Here is a 22,324-nt window from a genome sequence, read left to right as displayed (position 1 = left end):
ATACACACGCCTTGCAGAACATTCAGAATGGAACACTCAGTGCTGGCTGTGGATGGAACTAATAGAACATGTTAAACTGAGTAGAATCTGCTGCCCATTTAAATAAAAGTGGTCCAGAGAATCTACTTTGCACTATCCTGGACGACTCAAAAGTAATGAGCCACTAATATTTAAAGTAAGGGTCTCGGTTCCTTGGTATATATTTGGAACCCACGTGGATGAGTTTGTTCAGTTTGGTGTCACCAGGGGTCCTGAGCACAGCACCGCTGGAGTTCTGCTTTCCTGACCAAGCGGCTTGGTCGGTGCTTGCTGGCCTGAGTCTCTGTGGCCATCAGGTCGCCAGCCCGAGTGGAAGTCCCACTGAGACACGGAATGTGATTCTGCAGGAGGGAAGGAAGATGGTAAACGGCAGGCCTGGTCAATCTCGTATTAAGGTCACCCAGCCTTCAGTGTCTCGGAGAGATTTCCAGGCCAAAAGCCATTCTTTTGTATTTGTTTTACAATCATAGTGTCATTTCCTCAACGCCCCCCAAGAACATGTGTGGTTTCCGCAGAGAATAACTCCATCAAATACCATGTGCAAGTTCAAGTTGGACGTCACTCGGACCTCCTCTCTGCCTTCCCAGCCTTCGTTTCCTGGATAATTCCCTCTAGATCTGCGGCTCGCTCTGTCGGGTAGAAATCTCACATACCATCAGCCCTGCGGATGTCTGGAGACCTGCCACCTAGGGTTGTGCTTGTTCCTGCTTCTCCCATTTGCCTTGTAAGGAGTGTCCCTGAGTCCCACTCCCACTCTATGGCCGCAGGGGCTTCAGCCAGGAACGCTGAGGTTTCGAGGAGGAGGAGGATGAATGCAGGGGGTTAAGAGGGCATACGGCGGCTTAGTCAGTCCCAGGCAGAGAGCTTGCTAAAGGTCACATCCAGGGAGCTCTGCTAACATCTCCGGGGCGGGGCCAGAACCCTGTCACAGAAGCACACCCTCCACCCCACCCTCTGCTGCAAGAGAGACTGGAAAACACACTTGCAATTTTTTTTTTTTTTTTTTAAATCTGGGCACTTTATGATCCCAGTTGGAAATCTGTCAACCAGGAGGAAGTCAAGAATGAGATATTTGATATCATGGCAATTAAAAATCTCCACCCCACTGTTCTTGGTGGGGACTAAGTGTATCTGCACAGAGCACCTAAGCGTGCCTGATGAGCCGCTGCTGTGCGGAAATATCCTTTCCTTCTCTCGCCCTGTGTCCTCCCTTAAGGCTTTAGCCCACAGTGGAGCAGGGCCTGAAGCTGCAGTTTTTTTTTTCTGTCTAGTGACGTCTACTGAATAGCTCCATCCTCAGGGAGAGGAGGCATGCCATGAGAAAAACTATTCTCATCACTGATGGAGCATTCAAACGAGAAAAGCCGTTTTGTACAGAGGTTTCTTGGATGCTTACAGAAGCACTGAATTGTTAACTCAGATACAGCTTTTCAGCCAGCTGTGAGAAACCCATAAAATGCCTTATGATTCTGCCTAAGTCCTCATTCTGTGAAAAAGCAACCTCGTTATCAGTGCCCGGCACCCAGCGCTGGCCACATCCGCAGAGTGCACGCTAGCACAGGCACACGCTTTCTGCACGATTTTAAGCTCTTTATTGTTAAGTAACTCACTGGGGTGTCAGAGTGTGTTATAAATCCAAACAGAAAATTAGAGACAAGCGTTATGTGGGAATGTGACTGTCCAGCCTAGTTCGGGTCAGAGGACCTGATGGAGGCGGCACCAAGGGCAGAATGTGTTTACTGGAGTTGATGCCTCTGTTCTGACACTGACCGAGCATGACTGTGAGCAGGCAGAGCCCAGGCAGCAAAGGGAAGCGAAACGAGACGGGTGGGAAACAAGCTAAGAAAAGGAGGGAAAGGGGCACTTTTGTTGGTTGTAGGGGTGGTTTTTCTACTTAGCAGATCGTACTATTCTGATTTAGCTGAGTAATTGCTGCTGTAAAATCCCACTCTGCAGCGCACGTGCAATTTAAAATATGGGTTTTGCATTCCTTAAGCAAGACAGGGGAAAAAAAAGCATTATTAGAGCGCTGATGTTAATTTTGCAGCTTGTGACCTTATCCATAGTAACAGGAATAGAAGATTTGCACACGTGCATTTATCAAATAACTGTTGCTCAAAGGCAAAAGAAAGGAGGAGGAAAAGGAAAGAAGAAAGGAAGAAACGGAGGGAGGGAGGGAGCAAGGAAGGAAAAAGGAGAAAAAAAAGGAAAAACACTTTATATACCTATATATTGAACTTTTATTGGTAATCTTGGACTATGTGATTCAATTCATTTTACTGGTGTGCTTTAATTAAAATGGAGAGGAGAGCGAGAAAGAGGGATTTTCCATTAAAAAGCAAAAGCTACGTGTGTGTGTGTGTGTGTGTGTGTGTGTGTATGTGTGTGTATACATTTAAATAAAATAAACAAATGAAAAACTGTGGCATATACTTATTGCCAGCTCTGCAACAATGTTAAAAAAAGGTAATTTGGAATGTAGCTAATAACTCTTCAATTTATAAGGCTTAAAAATGACTCTACACTCATAGGTGATTGGATTTGTGTTTAAAGTAATCACGACTAACATCTTTTAACGTGGAAACAGAGTATATGTATTTATCTCACGTGCTACAATTTAAGCAACTCTAAAGCACTCAGCTTATTCACTTCATAATGAGCACTAAAATCACCTTAATTACATTTCACCAAATCTTTTATTTAAATGACTCCAAGTTCAATGGAAGAGTTTTTCAAAATCCACCATTCAAGTTATTTATGTTTTCTAAAGTAACCAAGACAGGAAACATACATAATTGCTTCTAGGCACAAATAAATAACCTTTCCCTTTACAGCCTCCCTACCTCCTCCACCCTCTTAACCCCTATACTGCCAAAAAAAAACCCCCAAAATTCCATCCCTCCTGTAGCAGCCAAATGGATGGTTTATCGCCATCCATTCCCTCACCCTGTCTCTCTGAGCCTGTTCCTTCCCCTTGTCCCCGGAGCAGGTGGCGGGAGGTGGGTAGACGCCCCCTTGTCACAGGCCTTACCAAGCTCCTGTTCACCTTACTTCTGCTCCTCTGCATAAAGCCATTTGCTGGAGTCAAGCAGGGCATTAAAGAGGGAAGCACCTCTCTGAATAATAACGCCAACCCTGCCTTCTGCCTCCTGGGTGAGAGAGACAAGAGCTTCCAGCACTCCTAGATCAGGACCTGGGCAAGTGGCAGGGGAGGAACTGCCTGAATTGGTGGCACTGTTTATTTCTTACAGCCTCTACCTCTGCCAGCAGATATCAAGACATGATGAGGAGTGAACAGAGTGACTCGAACTGGTCCGTGGATTTCATAGTTAAACATCTCGACATCACGATCTACTGAATACACAGCCTGTGTATCTTGATTATATACTATGTCGTCTCTTTAGGCAACCACTCATTATACTACCAATTTGGATACATTAAACAATTTATTACGCATGCTGTTTTCCTGTCTTTCTATTTTTATTTATTCCAGTAGCCTACTTTAGTTCCCCATGATTGAATGCGATACCTCCAGCTGACAATACAAGAGTATGGAATAATAAAAGGAGATGAAGCGTAAATGAATCAACTAGACTTCCTACTCACATCCCTAACACAAAACTGGCTAGCCGGAAAAAAAAAAAATTAAACAATTGGCTACTACGTGATTTTTAGATATCTTTTATCAAGTTTGACCAGCCCTGTTTGTCTCCCATCCCCATCAAAGATAGCTACGGCATTCTTTAAAAGCCCTGCTGCCTGCTCCTCGCCTTAAGGTGATTTGGCTAGAGAGTGAAAATGATTGAGTGGCAGCCCCTGCAACTGGGACTTGGGGCTACATTTGGGATTCTACAGAGATTGTATTTAAACTCAGGAGGGCTTTCTGATAAGGTGCCTCCTTACGCTCATCTGTGGCAGATGGGGTGGTCTCCTCTGCGTTTTCGCAGCTGCTCACAATGGCCACTGCGCTCAGCGACCTTCTTCTGACCTTGGGGTCTGGCACGCCCGATCCTTGGACTGGCGGGGCTTTTTCCATGTTGTGGAGCTGCTGGTCTTTCCAGTCCAACTGTTTGGCGCTGCAGAAGGGAGCATAGACTTCCACGCTGCCCTCAAACTGCAGGCAGTTGACTTTGTAGTGCTTCCTCTTCACTTCCAAGACGTCATTGAACCTGTGGCCCCAGAGAATTTCCCGCGGGACGTAGGAACTTCTGGACTGGTGGGAAGTCCCGGTCGAATCGCCAGTATAGATAAATGTCACCAAAATCTCGAAGTTGTCTTTGGCCACGGCTTTTCGGTCGAGGGCATACAGCGGGCTCTCGTGGTCGATCTCATGAACGATCGTGACCGGCGTGACAAGGATGATCTGGTCATTGACTAATTTTAGGTCCTTAAATGCCATGGTCATCCGCCTTTCACCGTCTTCTGTGTAGCGGAGAAGCTGGGCTCGAACGGTGCCTTCCACCACGTGGTTGGGTCGGAAATCACCGATGCGCCACATGAGGCAGAGCTTCCCATCTCTCATGCCGATGAGGGCAAAATAGCTGAACCGAATGGTCTGGGCTCTCTTCCGGGCGGTGGCCATCTTGGCCAAAGCGGCACCAATGATGAAGGTGTTTATGATGCAGCTTAGGATGGACTGAAGGATCACCACGAGCACGGCCACAGAGCATTCTTCGGTGACACAGCGGTAACCGTAACCGATGGTGGTCTGGGTCTCCAGGGAGAAGAGGAACGCCCCCGTGAAGGAGTGGACGTTGTCGACACAAGGCGTGACGCCAGGGTCGTTGGACAGATCTCCGTGATGAAGGGCTACGAGCCAAAAAATGGAGCCAAACACCAGCCAGGAGAGGATGTAAGACAAGGAAAATATCACAAACATATGGCGCCACTTGGTGTCAACGAGAGTGGTGAAAATGTCAACCACGTAGCTCCCCCACTCTCCAAAAATGTGCTTGAAGTAGACGTTGCAGCTGCCATCCTTGTGCAGCAGACGCCGTCTGGCTCTTCTCTTCTCTGCAGTGATGTGCCCCAGGGGGCAGCCTGGGAGCTTGGGGTCCACATTCACGACCCGATAGCTGCTGCCGTAATAGCTCATTCTCCCCCCGGCCCTCTGGGTCACTCCGGCTGACCTCTGCAGTCACAGTCGTTCTAGGTGTGGCGCTCTTGGTTCGTTTGGGTTTTCACATAAAACCTGAAAAACAGAACGTCAAACGCACTTCAGCTTTAAGCTGGTAAAATTTCCATCGTTAGAGCAATTTGCCAAATTTGCAGCAATTTCATGCCATCTGAAATAGCTAAGACTTCGTCTGAACGATGGAGACGTTAAGTATTGATTACTCATTTCAGTTGAGAATTCAGCTCTGTCATTATAGGAACAAAGTATGCAATTAGAGAAAATCACATTTTTATATATGCGTAAGGCTTCAGTAAACACTATGATTATCCCAAATGAAGCCTCACTACCTTCTCTGACCTGCAAAAAAAATTTTTTGTTTTAATTTGTAGACTCTTGGCTTGAGAGCATTTAGAAAACAAAATAATCTATCACGTAAAAAGGCAAAATCGAATGCAGGTATTTGTCCAGAGGTCTTAATATGCTTTCTGTTTAAGTCAGACAGTTTTCCTCAGAAAAGGGAGGTGATAAAGAGTCTCTAGGCTCACGTTAAAATGGAACTCACATACTGGTTGCTATAACAGGGTGGTCCCTCACCTTCATCACTTGTAGCCTCCTCTCTCTTCCACGGAGATTTTTCTTCCTTGTGTGCTTCCCAGGACAGAACAGAACTGACGGGGACGCTATTTCAGATTCGGTTCCTTTACCCTAGCTCCACCTTTGGTCTTGAGAGGTAAAAAAAAAAATCTTCCTTAACCCCAGAGGAGTTAAAACCACTCCCAGGTGAGCTTTCAGTGAAGTATAAAATTGCTTCTGCCTTTGTTTCAAAACATCCATTCTTTTTTTTTCTTTTCTTTCTTTCTTCCTGTCTGTGTCTCTCTCTCTCTGTCTTTTTTTTTTTTTTTTTTTTTTTTTTTTTTTGGACACTGGAAACTCTTCTCTTTCCCTCTGAATAGAAGCCGAAAATTTGCCAAGGTTGCTAATCTTGTTTCCCTCTTAAAGGGAGCATGCTACAATTGGACCCTTCTGTCCAGCTCTTCACTGTAATCCTGATGGTGTCACAGCCATCCCTAGGCAAAGTCATTTTCCTCCCTCCAAATTCGTTCAGTCTTTAAAAGATCAAGACAGAACGTACCGTTATTATTGCTTTTAGCATCCATGATAGAGGCCAACTGTTTTCCAGCTCAAGTCTGAAAGCAAGTTTTAAAAATTCAATATTAAATAGGCTTTAGTTACGTCTACGTGAAAAAAGGAGTCATTGCAGCCCAACGATTACAGTTTAATAACTACTAGACTATGTTTTCCACATCGTCTACCTGTGCTAGGTGGGGGAGGGGACACTTTAGCCTAGAAAATCCTGCCACTCGGCAGCATAGAAAATTCGGTCGGAGTAAACACTATTCCGGACACGGAGACTCTCCTTAAAACCAACCGAAGAAATTAACCACCAAGTGCATATCCAGCGCCTTCCCTGCTACAAAAGGGAGGAAGGAGTTAATTTCCGTCCAGTCAATAGGAGTCATTTTTCTTTTTCTCCAGGAATCAGGGCCACTTTACAATAAACACTTTGTTTGGCGGACTACTCAGAGGATGGACACTCTGCCTACAGCCAAAATATCCCGTAAGGCAGGTCCAAATTTCTCTCTGTCCATTCTCTTGCCCCCTCACCCTGGCCCCTTCACCCATCCATCCTCCAGATCGGCTCTGAGTAGTTACATCCTCTCTGGTCAGCGCTTCAACCGTGTTTGGGGGAGACAATTGTATACTTTCAGGATGTGACCCAAGGCTGACAAAATGCTTCCTGGAATGTTGAAGGTAAAATATTCCCACAAAATTTGCCCACAATATATGTGGTTTTTTTTTTTTTGGAGGAGGGGTTCCTGTCTGATGTGTCATCAAAGGACATTTTACAAGCAAGAAGCTGCTCAAGATTTTGTTTCCACTCACTCACCTGATCCTTGGGGGCATGAGAATGGAACCACGATAATCAAAGCCCCATATGATTTCAAATTAAGAAGCAGATTTGGAGACAAGATTATTTTCTTGGTAAATGTCTGTTCCTTAAAGGGAACTGCACCCATCGTGGGAGTCTGAGAATAAGAAAGCTCAGTTCATAAATCAAGAGCTACTGTGTGACTCGGCTCTTTTCTGTTGCCAACAGAAAAAAAGAAAGGTTTTTATTTGAAATGGCATTTGGCTGGCATCACTCTGAATTCCAGCAGTGCCAACCACTGTGATAAACGAACCATTTTAAAAATACCTTCAACAGTAGACTAATTAGGGGATTAGGAATTTTCAATTAATACAAGCTACAAGTGAGCAAATGTGAGTATGTGGAAAAAATTATTTCTGAATAATGTCACCATTTCAGGCCTACAAGTTACAGCTGTGAGAAATCTGCCCCAAACCCCTGACGTCCTCTGCTACGGTTCATTATGACGCTCATTCGTTTCAACTTATCCAGAGAAAAGTTTTCAGATTCTGGGGTAAGTGCATCCATTTTATTCATCTATTCTTTGATTTTCCAGCCATGTAAATGATGCATTTTCTAAAAGACAGTTATTTTTAAACTAAATGATAGATTAGAGCCAAATGGTTTTTTTTAAGTCTTAACCATTTCTCAGCCTACACCATGAAGTAAGTTGATGGAGGCCCATTTGTCAAAATGGCTAGACAGAAGAGATGTTTATTAATCTCCTGTTTCATCTGTTGTGCTAATTGGAGCACTTTTCTATTGCTTGCCCTTACATCACAGAGGATGTAGCTTGCTGATGGACTGGACTTTCTATATTTAACATTTGTTTTTCTTGGGATTAAGACTCGGCTGTCATGATGCCTCAGTGCTTTTGTCATCAGCCTGTCGCCATCTATTCCATCATAAAAAAAGTATCTTCAATGTTCCTACTTCTGCATTGCTTTTTGCATGTTGTGTTCCTTGCTCTCTAGAAACTGAGGCGGGGGTCATTTCATTGGTTGGAAAATTCCCTTTTTTAAAATAAAAATGGAAAATTTGACCACCAACATTGTGGAATAGAAAGTTGAAAAGTAAATGCTAACTCTCAGGTCCCCTTCTACCCCCGTTCTGAACTGTTTTGCCAGGTGGTTAATGATTGCAGGAGGAAAGGCCCTTTGTCATTCTGTGTGATTTCTCTGTCATGACATGGGGTTCTTTATAGACGCGGCTAGAGGAAGAGGCAGCGCACAGAGAGGATGGAGGGCTGTCCTGAGAATGCCGCCCAAGTTCATTACAATCTGTAAAGACACTTGGGAAAGTACTGACGTCATCTGAGATGGGGAAGTTAGCGCGGTCAGCGGATCCGACCCTGACAGTGACCTCTCTCAGTCCTTGCTCATGGTACGAAGTACAGTAAAAAAAGGTCCCTTACTCTGCTTTGACTGGCAAGACCTGTGTTGAGTCCTCAGTTTTTCAGATCTTTGCATGAATTCAAGGAGAAATCTTTACAGTGGAGCTCATTTCAGGTGGATCGTATGCACCAGAGGGAGTATTTTCAACAGAACACACGAGCAGCCTGCCTACCTGTTCCCTTTTCTCAAAGCACCAAAGTGTCTCGGTCAGACTCACCAATTCTGAAGCAATTCCTCTGCCATTTCGCAACAGCCTCTCAAAATCAGCTGTTTACTGCAGACTACTCTTGTAGATAGTTTTTCAGACCTAAGCTTGTCATTTGCATGTTGAGGGGACCGCAGGATGGCTAAGACTTTACAACCCCATGTCACTTTGAAAATAAAATCGCTCTTGTCTCTAGCATCTGCTTAACATAACTATATTAATAGTAATCATCTTCGTTTAATTCGAGAGACACCACAAATAAAGGCCTGAAATAGCCTCCCTAAAATTCACTGATTAATGCCTCTGGCCTTTGAGATTAACAGGTACCTTCTTTATCATATAAATGACTTACTAGACATCATCAGTCATCAAGTTACTTTCCTGGCAACTGTTAAGTGAGATAAATTTTAGTGGAAACGTGAGAGTTGGGGACAGGGCAGAGAGTAAAAAGGATGGCCTAGATTCTGGGTACAGGTCATTGTCTTGTGTGGCTTGTGGAGGGGGAGGGGGGCTACAGCAGGGTCCAGGAGAGAAGGGTAGTAAGATGACTGTGGGTGGGCTCTGGTTGCTGAGGAGCAAAGAAAGAGGGTGTTAATGAGTCAGGCGCAAACCCAAACAAGTTACTGCGCTCAAAACCTGTCCCACAGCTTCTTACCTTGGAATTAAGCCTGAGCCTTATCTTGCCTGGAATCCTCATAAGACATTCAGACACACTTAGGTGGCCCTCTTTGCTCAGCCACTGAATGGCTGCTGCACCCAGTACGGGCTAGACACTGTCCGGACGTCTCTAAATACTCCGTCTCCCTAACTTCAGTTTCTCCCGTGTTGACAAACCCACGGTATTCTCCTATTTCCTCCTCAGCTGCTGTCATCCCCTGAGCAGGCTGGGGTCTGACCTACAGCTTTTGTTCCCTTTTTCTTCTCCTCTCCCTCCCAGCCCTACCCTCCAATCCTGGTCCAACTTCTCAGTGACCATGGAGTTTACCTCTTTCCTGACACAACCTTACAATTTCTTTTTCTGAATCCATCCAAGAAAGTTGCATGCCAGTTTATGGAATAAAGGGTTTCCGTAATAAGAAAGGGGTTGTAGTATGTTACCAGTGAACTGAAGGAGAAGCTAAGAAGGCGCTGGGAAGAAGCAGAAATCCAGCAATGACAATATCACTAGTCACTTTATCTGGAGACCCTCTTTCTGAGCCCAGTTTTTCCAAGTCATATCTATCACCCGATTGTAAATGCTACCTCATCCCAAATAATGCTATGTTTTATAAAGGAGTAGAGGAACTTTGGAGTTTGGGATTAAGTTTCTCCATTTTCTGGACGTCAAGATAGGACCAAAATAATATGAATTGTAATAGCCAATTATTCTGGTTTAAAAATCAAAGAACTTCATTATTAAGAGAGAGTCTGAAATTAAATGTTTCCTGGTAATGTAAAGAAATCATGAACTGGGGGGCAGACTCCAGTTCCAGATCTGTCCTCCCCGTCTTGACTGGTTTATGTAACTCTTCTCTGAACTTCAGTGTGTTCATCCAAGATATGGGGATAATACCCCTGTTACTGAGTTATTGTGAGGTCTGAATGAACCTCTTCGAAGATGGAACGCCATCTTTCACGGGGCTGGGCTCTTAGCAGTTATTCAGTCATTGCTGCCCCTGAGGACTCCGTTTCCCCGTCTGTAAAATATCAGAGTATGTCCTTCAACTTTCTCGAATAGCCTTCCACTTGCATGACGGCAGGGAAGCCAATGTGTGGGTCCTAACAGATGTGGATGTCACCACTACTTCCCACCCTTAAGCCACGTGGGCCACTTCTCTGTCTTCTACCACTTCCTCCAAACCCCAGGGACCAGGTCATTTCCTTTTTTCTTTCACAACTGTGACCAAACAGAAAATCCCGTTCCTTGTTTTCAGCACACTCATCTACACGTAATGCATCCGCTTCAGCTCTGTTTAAGAATGTTGTTGCTATTTGCTCTGAGGAACCGACCTAAAGGAAACAAGACTGACAAGCCTGGTGAAGGTAACAGGTTAAACTCACAAGGTGATTATCGTAGTCTTTCTCTTAAACGGTATGTACATGCTTTGCTGAGATGGCTCTGAAGGTTGTTCTTGTTCTTATCTTGAAAATCAGCCTGCCCATCCTTGTCTGAGTTGGATGCCGGCCCCAGCTGCTTAGAGTTTACCTTGAGCTAGATCTGGGTTAGTGCAGGAGCTGGGCATCGGCCGATCTTAACATCTTTTTAAAAGACCGCAGTTCCATTTCCCCTTACTGTGTGAGGAGTACTTCCCCAGTGGTCTCTAAAATCCTCCTGTAGAGTTCGTTTGTATCATATGTTCGATTTGACAAACGTATTTACAAAACAGAAACAGACTCTCAGACATAGAAAGCAAACTGATGGTTACCAAAGGGAAAGGGTGGGGGGAGGGGATAAAATGCGAGCTTGGGATTAGCAGATACAAACTACTGTATATAAAACAGATAAACAACAAGGTCATACTGTATAGCACAGGGAATTATATTCAGTATCGTGTGATAATCTATAATGGAAAAGAATCTGAAAAAGAATATATATATATATGTATATATATTACTGAACCACTGAGCTGTACACCTGGAACTAACACAACATTGTAAATCAGCTATACTTCAATTAAAAATTTTTTTAAATAAATAAATAAATAAATAAATAAATAAAATCCTTCAGTGGAGAATTTGTTACTGATCGTTTTCATTTTTTTTAATTTATTAAAATTTTTTTTAATATTCTAGATATGTCTTTTAAAAATATTTTATTTATTTTGTTTATGGGTTTTTTTTTTTGTCTTTTTGTGGGGGAGGTAATTAGGTTTATTTATTTAGTTATTTTAATGGAGGTAATGGGGATTGAACTCAGGACCTCGTGCATGCTAAGCATGTACTCTAACCACTGAGCCATACCCTACCCCTCCCGTTCATTTTTAAATTGAGCTTCTACTGTGGGTTAGACCTACCCACTTTTAGGAGTGAGGGAGGAGTCCCACCTTTGTGGAATTTACATTTAAGAGATGTCAAGAAACACAAAAACAATAAAATGAGATGATCACTGACAGTATGTAGTAATACCAAGGAGAAAGCAAAATGAAGTACTAATCCGGACAATGGCTGGAACAAGAGGGGAGGGTGCCGTTTAACAAGAGTGAGCGGAGGAAGTTTGACCTAGGACTTGACATTCAAGCTGAGAGCAGGCTCTTCAATTCTCCTGGCTCTAACCTCAGGTGAAAAAAACGCTCCCCGCTCAGACCTGGTATTCCGATTTGGTTTGGTTGAGGCTCAGTCACTATCTGGCTGTTAAGGCTCTCACTATTTCTAGTGTAGAATTTGCATTTAGAGGTGTAGTTTGACTGCTGTGTCCTTTGTTCTGAGCTAATTTTAAGGCCTGGTTCTCACAAGAACCTATCATTACAGGAACTCATCTGCATTTTACCATGGAATCCAAATTCTCCTGACCAACTAAAAACCCGGTTTTACCTGGTTTACATAGCAGGCTGCTAACTCATCTCTTGGCACTTTCATCCACTGTGATTATTCTGAAATGTAAATGTGCCTTCTCCTGTTACCACGGGGCTCAGTCCAAACTCCACAGCACGGTCCTCCAGGCGTGCGGGCAGAGGGCAGGAAGGTGGAGAGCAAAGGCTTGGATTCTAGCTATGGGTCTGTCACATCTTAGCTGTGTGATATCAGCATCTCACAAATATCTCTAAGCCACACTGTATTTATCTAAGACAGAAGGACAATAGTTGACGTATCTCAAAATGTTTTTGTAAGGAGTGAATGACATACTGTAAAAGACAACAATGGCTGGCACCTTGGAAACTGTCCTTATTTATAGTCTCCTTTTAACCCTTTCCTGGACTAACGATTTCTCCTCTGTTGCTCGTAATAACTTTTAATACCAGGTCCTTATGGAGTCTGGGAGAGACGAATGTCTGAACTATAGTCTCAAAGATGAATACAAGTTAACTAAATAAGAAGAAAGGGAAAAGGAGTTTCCCTGGCAGAGGAACAGAATTTACGAAGGCTCTGCGACTCAAAGATGCATAGGGCATGCTTTCCAAAAACTGAATTCAATGGGGGTCTGTGGGGGGAGGTTGAAGCTAGAAAGAGAAATAAAGACAGAGCATACATGACCTAGGAGCTAGAATTAAAGATTTGGGTCCTTCTCCCAAGAGTAGTGAAGACAGTTGAAGTATATAATAAAGTTTGCATTTTGAAAAAGATTACTCTGGCTGTCTGTGGAAAATCAGCTGGGGAAATTTAAAAGCAGATGTGGGGAGGTACACCAGGAAGGTATTTCAATAACCAGGTGGGTAAGAGATGATGGGACAGGATGATTCCAGGGGAGGAGGTGACAGAAGCCACTTCTCACTCCAGCACGTGCACGAGGAGCAGGGTCAGCTGATCTTGGAGTGGCCAATCAGAACTTCCCCAACAGGACTTTGAGTCTTGGGGAAGTGACACAAGCGTGCTGCGTCCTATTATTCCAGGCAATGACGAGTCAAGCGGCCAGCGGCGTGGTGGTGCACGTCTAAGTGTCCCGGAGGAGGGTACGGTCCGAGGGAGGTAACATTTTCATTTTGTTTCCTGGTTTTCCTCAAACCCGTGCCTTTTTCTTCATAATTCCTTTGATACAATAAGCTACCTGATACCTTTTCAATAATATTTTCTTCTACTTGTCTTAGCCAGGGATAGCTTTTGTTTCTTGAAACCCCCCCCCCAAAAATCAGTTAAAATTCAGTTTAATTTACATTTAAAAAATACGCCCTTTATGCAAGAGTGGTGGCCTGTTAGTCTCGAGTCCCATCATGCAAACCGGCAGCAGGTCCTGTTGGTTCTCTTTCAAAGTGGATCTTAAAACTAGTCACTCCTTAGCACAGTCAAAACCACCAGGTCTTCAATGGGCTACAGCAACACCTTCCTAAGAGATCTCCTCTCTCTGCCCTTCCTGTACTTGGATCTACTCTTCTCAAAAATAAGATCAAAACATGTCAGTCCCTTGCTTAAAACCATCCAATGTCTTCCCATTGCAATTCGAGTCATTTTCATAATCGGCGTTGTATGCAGATTGTACACGTCTGACCTCTGCCCATCTCTGGAAATTATCTCCTACTATTCTCCTTCTCACTGTTCACTATAACCACTGAATCTCCCTTTTTCACTAACACAGGGGTCAGAAAACTACAGTCCAGGGGGCAAATCTGACTCCTTGGTTGCTTTGTAAATAAACTGTTATTGGAACACATTCAGACCAATGTTTATTCGTTATCTATTGCTACTTACTGTCACATTACCACTGCAGACTTGAATAGTCACAACAGACAGCCAAAAATATTTACTATCTGGCTCTTTTCAGGAAAAGTTTGCTAAGCTCCACTCTAACACATGAGGATGTTCCTGCCCCAGGGCATTTGCACTTCCTTTTCTGCCTGTGTGGCTTGTGTAATGAGGGTGTAAACTAAAACTCACCCCACAATATTGTTTTTTGTCCGGTTAACATGATTTATTTCAAAAAACACTTACAACTACTGATGGATTTGCATGTTTGTTGGCTGGGTTGCCCCATGGAATAGATTAGGAATTCTTGGAGAAATCCTCCTCTTGTCCTGTTTGCTACTGTGTCCCTAGCAGGTAGAGCAATATGTGGCAGGTAGGCTCTCACTAATTATACTTTGAAGGAGTGAATTAAAAAGCAATCGGACAATATAACATCTTCAAGGAGATAGTCAGAGAGTCAGCATTCCTAGAACTATAAAACCATCAACGCTGACAAATCATCAGTGTTTGTTCTCCAAACACCCGCTCTCAATTCCTTCCATCTATCTTGCCTCTCCCCTATCCTAGCTGCCACTTCATACATAGTTTAAAAAAAGAAAAAAAGTCTTACTATCTGCTTTTGCTTAGCAGCTTCCCTAGAACTGAAGATGGTAATTGCATGTAACTATGCTGCAGAAATCTCTGGAAATCAGGAGTGGAAAAAAAAAAAAATGTGGCTGGCACTAAAGAGTGTTTAAAGCAATTTGTTAAAATGATTTAATGATTAGAAATGTGGTTCTCCTAACACTAATTCATGCTATTATATTGCCATTTCAAAGATATAATATTATTATATAATATATTATCACATTATATAATGTATAATATAACACTATGTTATATATTTAATTAGAGTCATTTCTGGAGGTGAGTTGGCTATGTGTGACGGTTGGTACGTGGTACAGCTTCTGATCCAGAAATTCCACTTGTAGAAATTCATCCTAAAGAAGCTATCATAAATGAGCAGAGTGGCATGACTACTTTGTAGGGCAATTTGTAGTAGCAAATTTTGGCTACGGGTTAGCCATCTAATAAATGTGGTATTGTTTCACAGGTAATGGTACAATCATATCATTACTCATTACTTTTAATGTAGCCATTAAAAGTGATGGAGGAGGAGAATGACAGGAAAAAATATAAGACATATTGTTTGGTGGAAAAAATAAAAGAGGGCTATAAAACAGCTTGTACAACATAATTTTTAAAGTTTAAATATATTTACACATGGAGAAAAGACAGAATGACATAAACAAGATATTAATTGTGGCTCTCTCTGGTATGATTATTTCTTTTTCTTCTATTTGTTTACTTATATTTTCTAAAATTTTACAATGAACATGCCTCACTTTTGCAAAAAAAAAAACAGGTACTTTCAGCTGGTACTTTGAAGTTTCCCGATTCTGAGGTTCCATAAAGGGAAAGCAAACCAAAAGCGATCTAAAAGCATTTATTAGAGCGTTTAAAAGGCAACTATAAATAGCCTAGAGAGGCAGACAGTCTTACAGACGTTTAAAGTCAGACATGGATGCTGTAATTTTTTTTGCTGGAACAATTCACAGAAACAAATATAGTGACATTTAATTCATCTAAGTAAAACCAGATCTCATTTAAAACAAGGAAATGCAGGAAGAGGGAGTTGGGTCAGATTTGGCCCCTGGAGACCAACTGGAGAAATCAGGAGGGCAGTTGGTAACAAGTCAGGGATACATAAAGCAGAGCTCAAATTAAACAGGCATCTAATGCAGTTCTCCCCCCAGCCCCAGTGCCCCCTTCTCTCCCTTCCACACTCCAAAACATATTAGACTGCTGATACCTTCACTTCTTGGCTTGGTATACCAAAGTCTGGTTTAAGACTCTTCCTTTTGTCTCAGTATTTTTCAATAACTTTGGAAAGAAAATATTGAAAGTTGTGCTATTTTGCAACCTTACTACTTTAAGGTCTATGTCAATAGACTTTTAAGATGCAAGAAAATGATCTTTTGAAATAAATGAATTTGAGGAAGGCAGTTAGATATTTATGATGCAGATTTGCCTAAGTAGCTGGCTCTAGCCAGTAACTCCTACTCACGCATTCTAAAACCTCATGCAGGTGCGCCAGCAAGCCGTAGAGTATGACTATTTTTTTAAGTGTTGTCTACTAACAATCTGCTTCCACGATCCCAGGAGGCACGTGACACCGTGCAGATCCTTGGGTTTCACCTCAGTAGTTCTGACTGTATTGTCCCCACTCGTCCCCTGTGAATTCTCAGAGACCCTTGAGATCAAGAACTGAGAAGCTGGGTTCTGGCAGACATGAGGTTACGTTCAGATGCTTGCTTGATCCACTAGCAAGACTAACCATGCACTTCTGCATAAGTTAGTCTTCGAGCTTTTCTTTGCTCATCTGAAAAAATGCAGGTCATAGGACCGCGACGAGGAGTCCATGAAGCTATGTTTCCAAACCTCCTTTCACCATCATACCTAGTATTTAATAAAGTACTTAATTGCAATGCTTGTAGCTATGACAACAGGTCACTCAAGTACAGATTCAAATGAAGAGAGGGGAATAGTGAGGGAAAGAGATTGAGAGTTACCTGCCATATTTTTCCCCACCAAGAATTATTAGATTGGCAATTTCCCAGAGGTATTTGAAAATTCCCATCTAGAATCTGATTGCCTTGATATAACCTTCAGGGAGCCACGACAGAGCTGCCCAGAAGAACCACAAGTATCCCAAAGAATAGAAATCATCTTGTACTAGTCAATCACTTTGCTTTCTAAATGCCAGGTTACCTGTGACTAACCTTGAATAGCCCCAGTATACTTTGGGTTGGGAGCTCCTTCGGTTGAACTTAACCGTTCATTTCAAAACAAACGTAATTTATGGAAAGTGTACGTGCCATGATGTTTGACCTTTTTCAAGTTTGGCATTTATGCTCTTCCATCAGAAAACCAAATCCTATCTCTCTGTTGTTATTTTACCATTTTGTGAGAACTGCCTGCGAACTGTCTGTTTTTGGCAATTACAGAAAATCTATTAGTCTATTCAATCTTCTGGGAATCACTGGACCCACAGATGTGATTTGCTGGTAGACCAGGAACTCCTTGGAGAGTGTCTAACGGTTTCTTTGACCTTTAAAGAATTGAGTTTCTGTTTTAAGCTATCACAGTGAAAACCCAAGACATGTTTATTGGGGAGGAAAGCAAGGCAACCGTTACTGGCTATTATCTCAGTTCCCACTTTTCCCTTGTGGACACAGATAAATGGAGAAGGCCTTAAAACACAAGACAAATGATCTCCCTGGGAAGACCCAGCTGGACAGCCTATTGAGACAACACCGTAAGCAGCGTGTTGCCTACCACATGAGATTAGCTTTCTATTAGCCTGAACCTTTTCAAGGGCACTTGGCAAAAAAGCATTGCCACTTACTACAGAGAAGATTCAGATAGCTAACGGAAGTCGGTGCATTTGACAGACTCTTGAATTTCCATGAATTTCATTTTCTAGACTTTCTCCACTGGTTGTACTTCTGTTGCCACCACAGGGCAGCAGGACAAGAATAAACCACCCTACCGAAGTCGGGGGGTTTGATTTCAATATCTATGAATGCCTGTACAAACAGAGGTGACCCAACTTAGCAATGCTTCTCTTAAGAAGTGGTGCTGTTCCCGGCATTTCTGAGGCTGGAATCGTCATTGTGATGAACACTGGAGAGTTGAGTTTGAGGCAGATGGGGGCACCTCCCCTTAAGTCTTGTGATGAGATGTTTAGAGCTTTACTGTAAGAGACTCTAGCATTTAGCTAAACATACCAATGTAATGTAATGAGCTGAAAAAGATCATGGGAAAAGCCTTTGTGTGTTCTTCAATTCAATCAACATTTAGCTCTCTCCGAGGCATTGTGGGGACTGTTACTGAGTATTATGAGGACTTTTATTGCCCTTGAGCTGTTCAATCTTGCCAAGTACATGGTAGACGCTGTGTCAAGACAGGACACTTAAGAGTGGAGGCTTCTCTGGTAGAATAACATCAGGGTGGCAGGATGTGACAGGTCGGGAAGAAAGGTGGTTAGGTTTGAGACCTTTCCCAGCATTGAAGGTGCAAAGGTGCTCCCCCAGCTTTCTGCTTTGGTGGTTAATTCTCAATTTTCTAGGCTAATGAAGGAAGATGGTGGCATAGATAAGCCATGGAAGGGAAGTAGTGAGAAATCGGTTCGCATTCGTCTTGGGAAAAAATCATGTGCTCTGAAAAGAATGCCCCATTTCTGTACCTTGCTGGCCATGCAAATGATTTTCTGTTGAATTCAAGTTATCAGACAGGCAGGATGCAATCAAGGAGCACATTCCGGGTAGCTGAGTGAAAGGCAGTTTAGACATTTTTATTTTTAATTCCTTGGGCTAATTCAGCCAGCAGATAATAGGCCTGTGGAAATCTGAGTGGTGCTTGGCTTGAACAAATAGATTCCCCACATCCAAATCAAAATTCATTCTTAGCCAAGGACGTACACAGCATAGCGATAAAGAGAAAGATTTCCAACATATTTTGAAAATTCAACAATTTTAGCTACTGATTTTATGAAAATTCCTTCATAAGAATTCTAACTGTAGCCAGCATGGCCTCCTTTTATTTGAGGCTGATTGGGGGAGGGGACAGAGAGGAATGTTTTCTCTGGTAATAAAATAGCTCTTCGCTCAAACTTAATCGAAAAGCCACTTCGCACCCATGTAAGGTAGATAACATTTATGAAAAATTCATTGAATTGAGGAGCCCTCTGGCAGTACTGTAGAAGTTTAAAATCTCTTTTTCTTTCAAAAGTTTATTTAGTATCAAGCAAGAGAAGACTTTGTTTAACACTATTGAACATTTCAAGACTTGAGTTTCAAAAGAATACCACGTTATCTGCACTTATAATTGGCTTCCCTTTTTACGCATGTTGGCAAGAGAAAAAAATTAGCATATGGCTGAAAGATAAAATAACTAAATTTCTATGGAAACCTTTAAAATGAAAGGTGAGAGAAGTTTAAAATCTTATCAGAAAAAATACGCTATAAACTACAGCAGCTTTTTCCATTCATAGAGTTTAGGGCCAGAGGAAGAATTATTGGCTTTTTAATTGAGAAATGTCAATATCATTGATCATCTGAACTTCCAAATCTCATGTGACTTTCCTGTAGAAAGATAGATTGGATGCCCTCACTGAAAAGAATGAGAAACCAGTCCTCAAAGACAGATGTTCAATAACTCATGAATATACCCAGGCCAGCTTCCATATTCTCAGACATTCAAGAAAGGAGACGTAATAGGGTGAGGGGCTATTTGTTCTGTTAAGTCATTCGTCTTTGGCTAAATGGCACTAACATCTTGTGAAAATCACTCCCCAGCACCACCAGTCAAGAGCTTCCATTTGCTTCTTGGGTTCTTGGTCCCAGGGTTGCTCTGGAAACACAGTATCTATGCCTGAGCCATCAAGCAAAGTGGTCTCCACTTCCTCTCCCCTGCAGGTTCATGACCTCTGTCCTCGTCATCCGAATAGAAGAATGCTCTTTGTATGGGAGCAACACGTTGGGATCTGTGACTTCATCCCTCTGTTGGCGTATTTCCCCAGCCCCTTTCCCCCAGAAGATTTTACTCTCAACTCTCCAAAAAGTGATGGCCAGGAATTCCAAAAGTGCCACCAAGCAGTTCAGAGTGGTGCAACCTGGAGGGTCCAGACCAGAGGCAACTTATGATGCTGATCAAGGTTTCCCATGTGCTCCCACCTTCCCCTGCTAGTGACGTCTGTCCTCCCGTCCAGCTGGGTCTCGCCTCTCAGAGCCTCAGTTCTGTGTCACTCTGCCTCCATCATTACAACAAGCCTGAATTGCACTTATCATATCTTTTTTGTTTTGCAAGTTAACTAGCTAAGGCTTAGAGAAATGAATTGTTCACTGTCTATCACGGAGTGGGGAAAGTGAAAGAACTCGGATTGCAACCCAGGTCTCTATAACTAGATTCCAAGTGGTGCAAAAAGGCTAACATCATGCTCTCGGATACGCATGTCTTCCGCGTGGAAGGCTTGAACCAGGTTTTCGAGAATTAAGGAGACTGCATGCAATTCCTGTAACTCCAAGCACGCGGGCTGCGGGGAAATGTTTCAGCATCGGTGGGTGTTTTCAAGCTTCCCTGAAGTACGTCTACGCGCTCTGCTTGACGTGCACTCCAGGAGACACGAGCACCTGCGACCGTCAACCGGAAAAACACCCGACCGAACCATTCAGAGCCTACAGAGGGTCAGGGGGAAAGAGGCCAGAGGAAGCCCAGAGCTGGGGCTGGGGGCCAGGGAAGTGCTATCAATGAGGCTAACTGGGCGATGCCTTTTCACGGAGACGAGTGTTTCCAATTGTGAGATTATACGGCCAGTGGGTGGCTGGGAGGGAAGGCTTGTTGCCGTTGGACGCCCTTTGGAATTGAGCCAGAGGGTTTGAACACAAAGGGAAAAACAACCCAAGGTGGGTGATGTCACAGAGCATCCTGAGGAAAGTGGCAAGGATAAAGCTTCCTACTGCTCGGATCCAAAGAACACAGACTTATTTTGGCATTAATTCCTTCTGCAGCCAGAAACTTGACTCTTAGGGCAAGATTAATCCTAATCGTAAAGACTCAGTGCTGCAGAGGAGGCGTGTGTGTGTGTGTGTGTGTGCGTGTGTAAGTCTGGTTCCTGCGTGTTCTCAGCTCTCCTCCACACGTGTTCTAGGCAGTTTATGAATCCCCGTAACGAGGCAAAGGCCTTTTCCACTGAGGTGCATAGAACGCTGGCTTGCTCTCCTCAAGGGCACTCAAACCATGATCAGAAATATGTCATCTCATATAATGATGATGATGACTTCATATGGGAAAAAAGGGGAGGGAAGAGGGAACCAAAACTCAAGAGGCTTTAGGTCAGTGGCTGCCCAGTGTCAGTGAAACAGAGAAATTCATTTTACTGCATTTCTTAGGCGATGAAGGAGGGTCTGTTTGTCAGGTCAAACCACCAATGAAAATATCTACGCATTGTAAATATTTTAAAATTTTCTATTATGCTGTTTTGATATCCTAATAAAAAAGAAAATAAAAACAAACCAAAACTGTTCTGGCTGGAGAGAGACTGCCCCTCCCAGGGCTAGCCAATTTTTAGAGAGAACCAGGGACCCAGCCTGGAGATGCTTCCGATGCACAAACCCGCTAACCCAGGGCCACACACCCTGTATCTGGCTCTGCATGCAAGGAGGCAGTGTTCTTCTGCTGCAGGCATCCTAGTGCCAGGTATCAAGCAACGAGGAACCACCCTCATCTCCCAACGCCCTCCCAAAGTATTCAGACCGGCCACAGCTAAGCTATTCATCCTGCTGAGCCATGCCTTCCTCACGCAAACCCCGAGAGAGGCCAGCCATAGCCTGACCCTCCCTGGCTGCTGTCTTCACTTCCTGACCATCCTGGTGTCCCTCCCGCGTGGCCTGGGCTGCACGCCGCCCCTCCCGCCTCAAGGACCTTCGAGTAGAATAAACTTTATTTCTTCCTGAGCCGCGATGCTGTCTGCTCTTGTGGCCACACTGACTGACCAGCTCATAAAAGAATACAAAACAATCTAAGGGTTGGGGTGAGAAAACACACACTTCCATCCTCAAGGCAAAAGCAACTCCACAAGAGTGAAGAATGTATTATCATCACAATCGAGACTTGTTCAGGCGGAAGGCAGTGCCTTCCACCCTGAGGGGCCACCCTGGAACCCTGTGGGTGGAGGACTGCCGTGCTCTGTGGGGGACTGTGTGTTCTGGGTCTCAGCCCGGGGAGACCATTGGGACGGTTGCGAAGGCTGACTGAGCAGCTGGCTGTGGAATAGAGCTCACAGCTTCTTGCTCGGCAGCGTATGGGCCTGGGGAGCTGAGAGGATGGACCCGATGGCTGGAAACACTTACTTAGGGAGAAGACAGCAACGCCTTTCGAAGTGAGACAGGAGGGAAGGGGGCAGGACACAACCACTAAAAGAATGACAGAGCAACTAGCACCAAGATGGCGGAAGATTCAACTCCCAGCAGAGCTTGAGCATCGTTACAGGCTCATTGTAACACACTAGCTGCTAAATGGCCTCCCACAGGCGCCATGACAGTTTCAAGGCTGACCATAAAAGGCCAAAAAGTGGGTGATGGCCCACCTCCCGGGAATCCCAGCCTCCTGCCCAAAGTAGTTGGAATAAGCCTCCCACTTGTTAGCATATGAAGTTACCTGGCCCATAAAAACTGACCACCCCCCCG

The 22,324-nt window shown here is 43.7% G+C and overlaps 1 protein-coding gene across 13 annotated transcripts in view; it reads right to left on the bottom strand.

Moving 5' to 3' along the window:
* Positions 1-2,716: 2,716 nt before the first annotated feature.
* KCNJ16 (potassium inwardly rectifying channel subfamily J member 16) overlaps positions 2,717-22,324 on the bottom strand; it is a 76,040-nt gene continuing 56,432 nt past the window's right edge. For 8 of the 13 annotated variants that reach the window (XM_074343575.1, XM_045511917.2, XM_045511915.2 and 5 more), the window contains one exon: positions 2,717-5,230. In XM_074343575.1, coding sequence (XP_074199676.1) covers positions 3,875-5,134 — 1,260 coding nt within the window. In that variant the 5' untranslated portion in view covers positions 5,135-5,230 and the 3' untranslated portion in view covers positions 2,717-3,874. Of the gene's footprint in view, positions 5,231-5,749; positions 6,262-6,287; positions 6,343-22,324 lie in introns of all 13 variants that reach the window. The other 5 variants (XM_045511913.2, XM_074343573.1, XM_045511912.2 and 2 more) reach the window with 4 other exon arrangements.

This window comes from Camelus bactrianus, chromosome 16, assembly GCF_048773025.1.
Source record: "Camelus bactrianus isolate YW-2024 breed Bactrian camel chromosome 16, ASM4877302v1, whole genome shotgun sequence".
In the NCBI taxonomy this organism is placed as follows: Eukaryota; Metazoa; Chordata; class Mammalia; order Artiodactyla; family Camelidae; genus Camelus; species Camelus bactrianus.
This window is presented reverse-complemented; position numbering and strand designations above follow the sequence as displayed.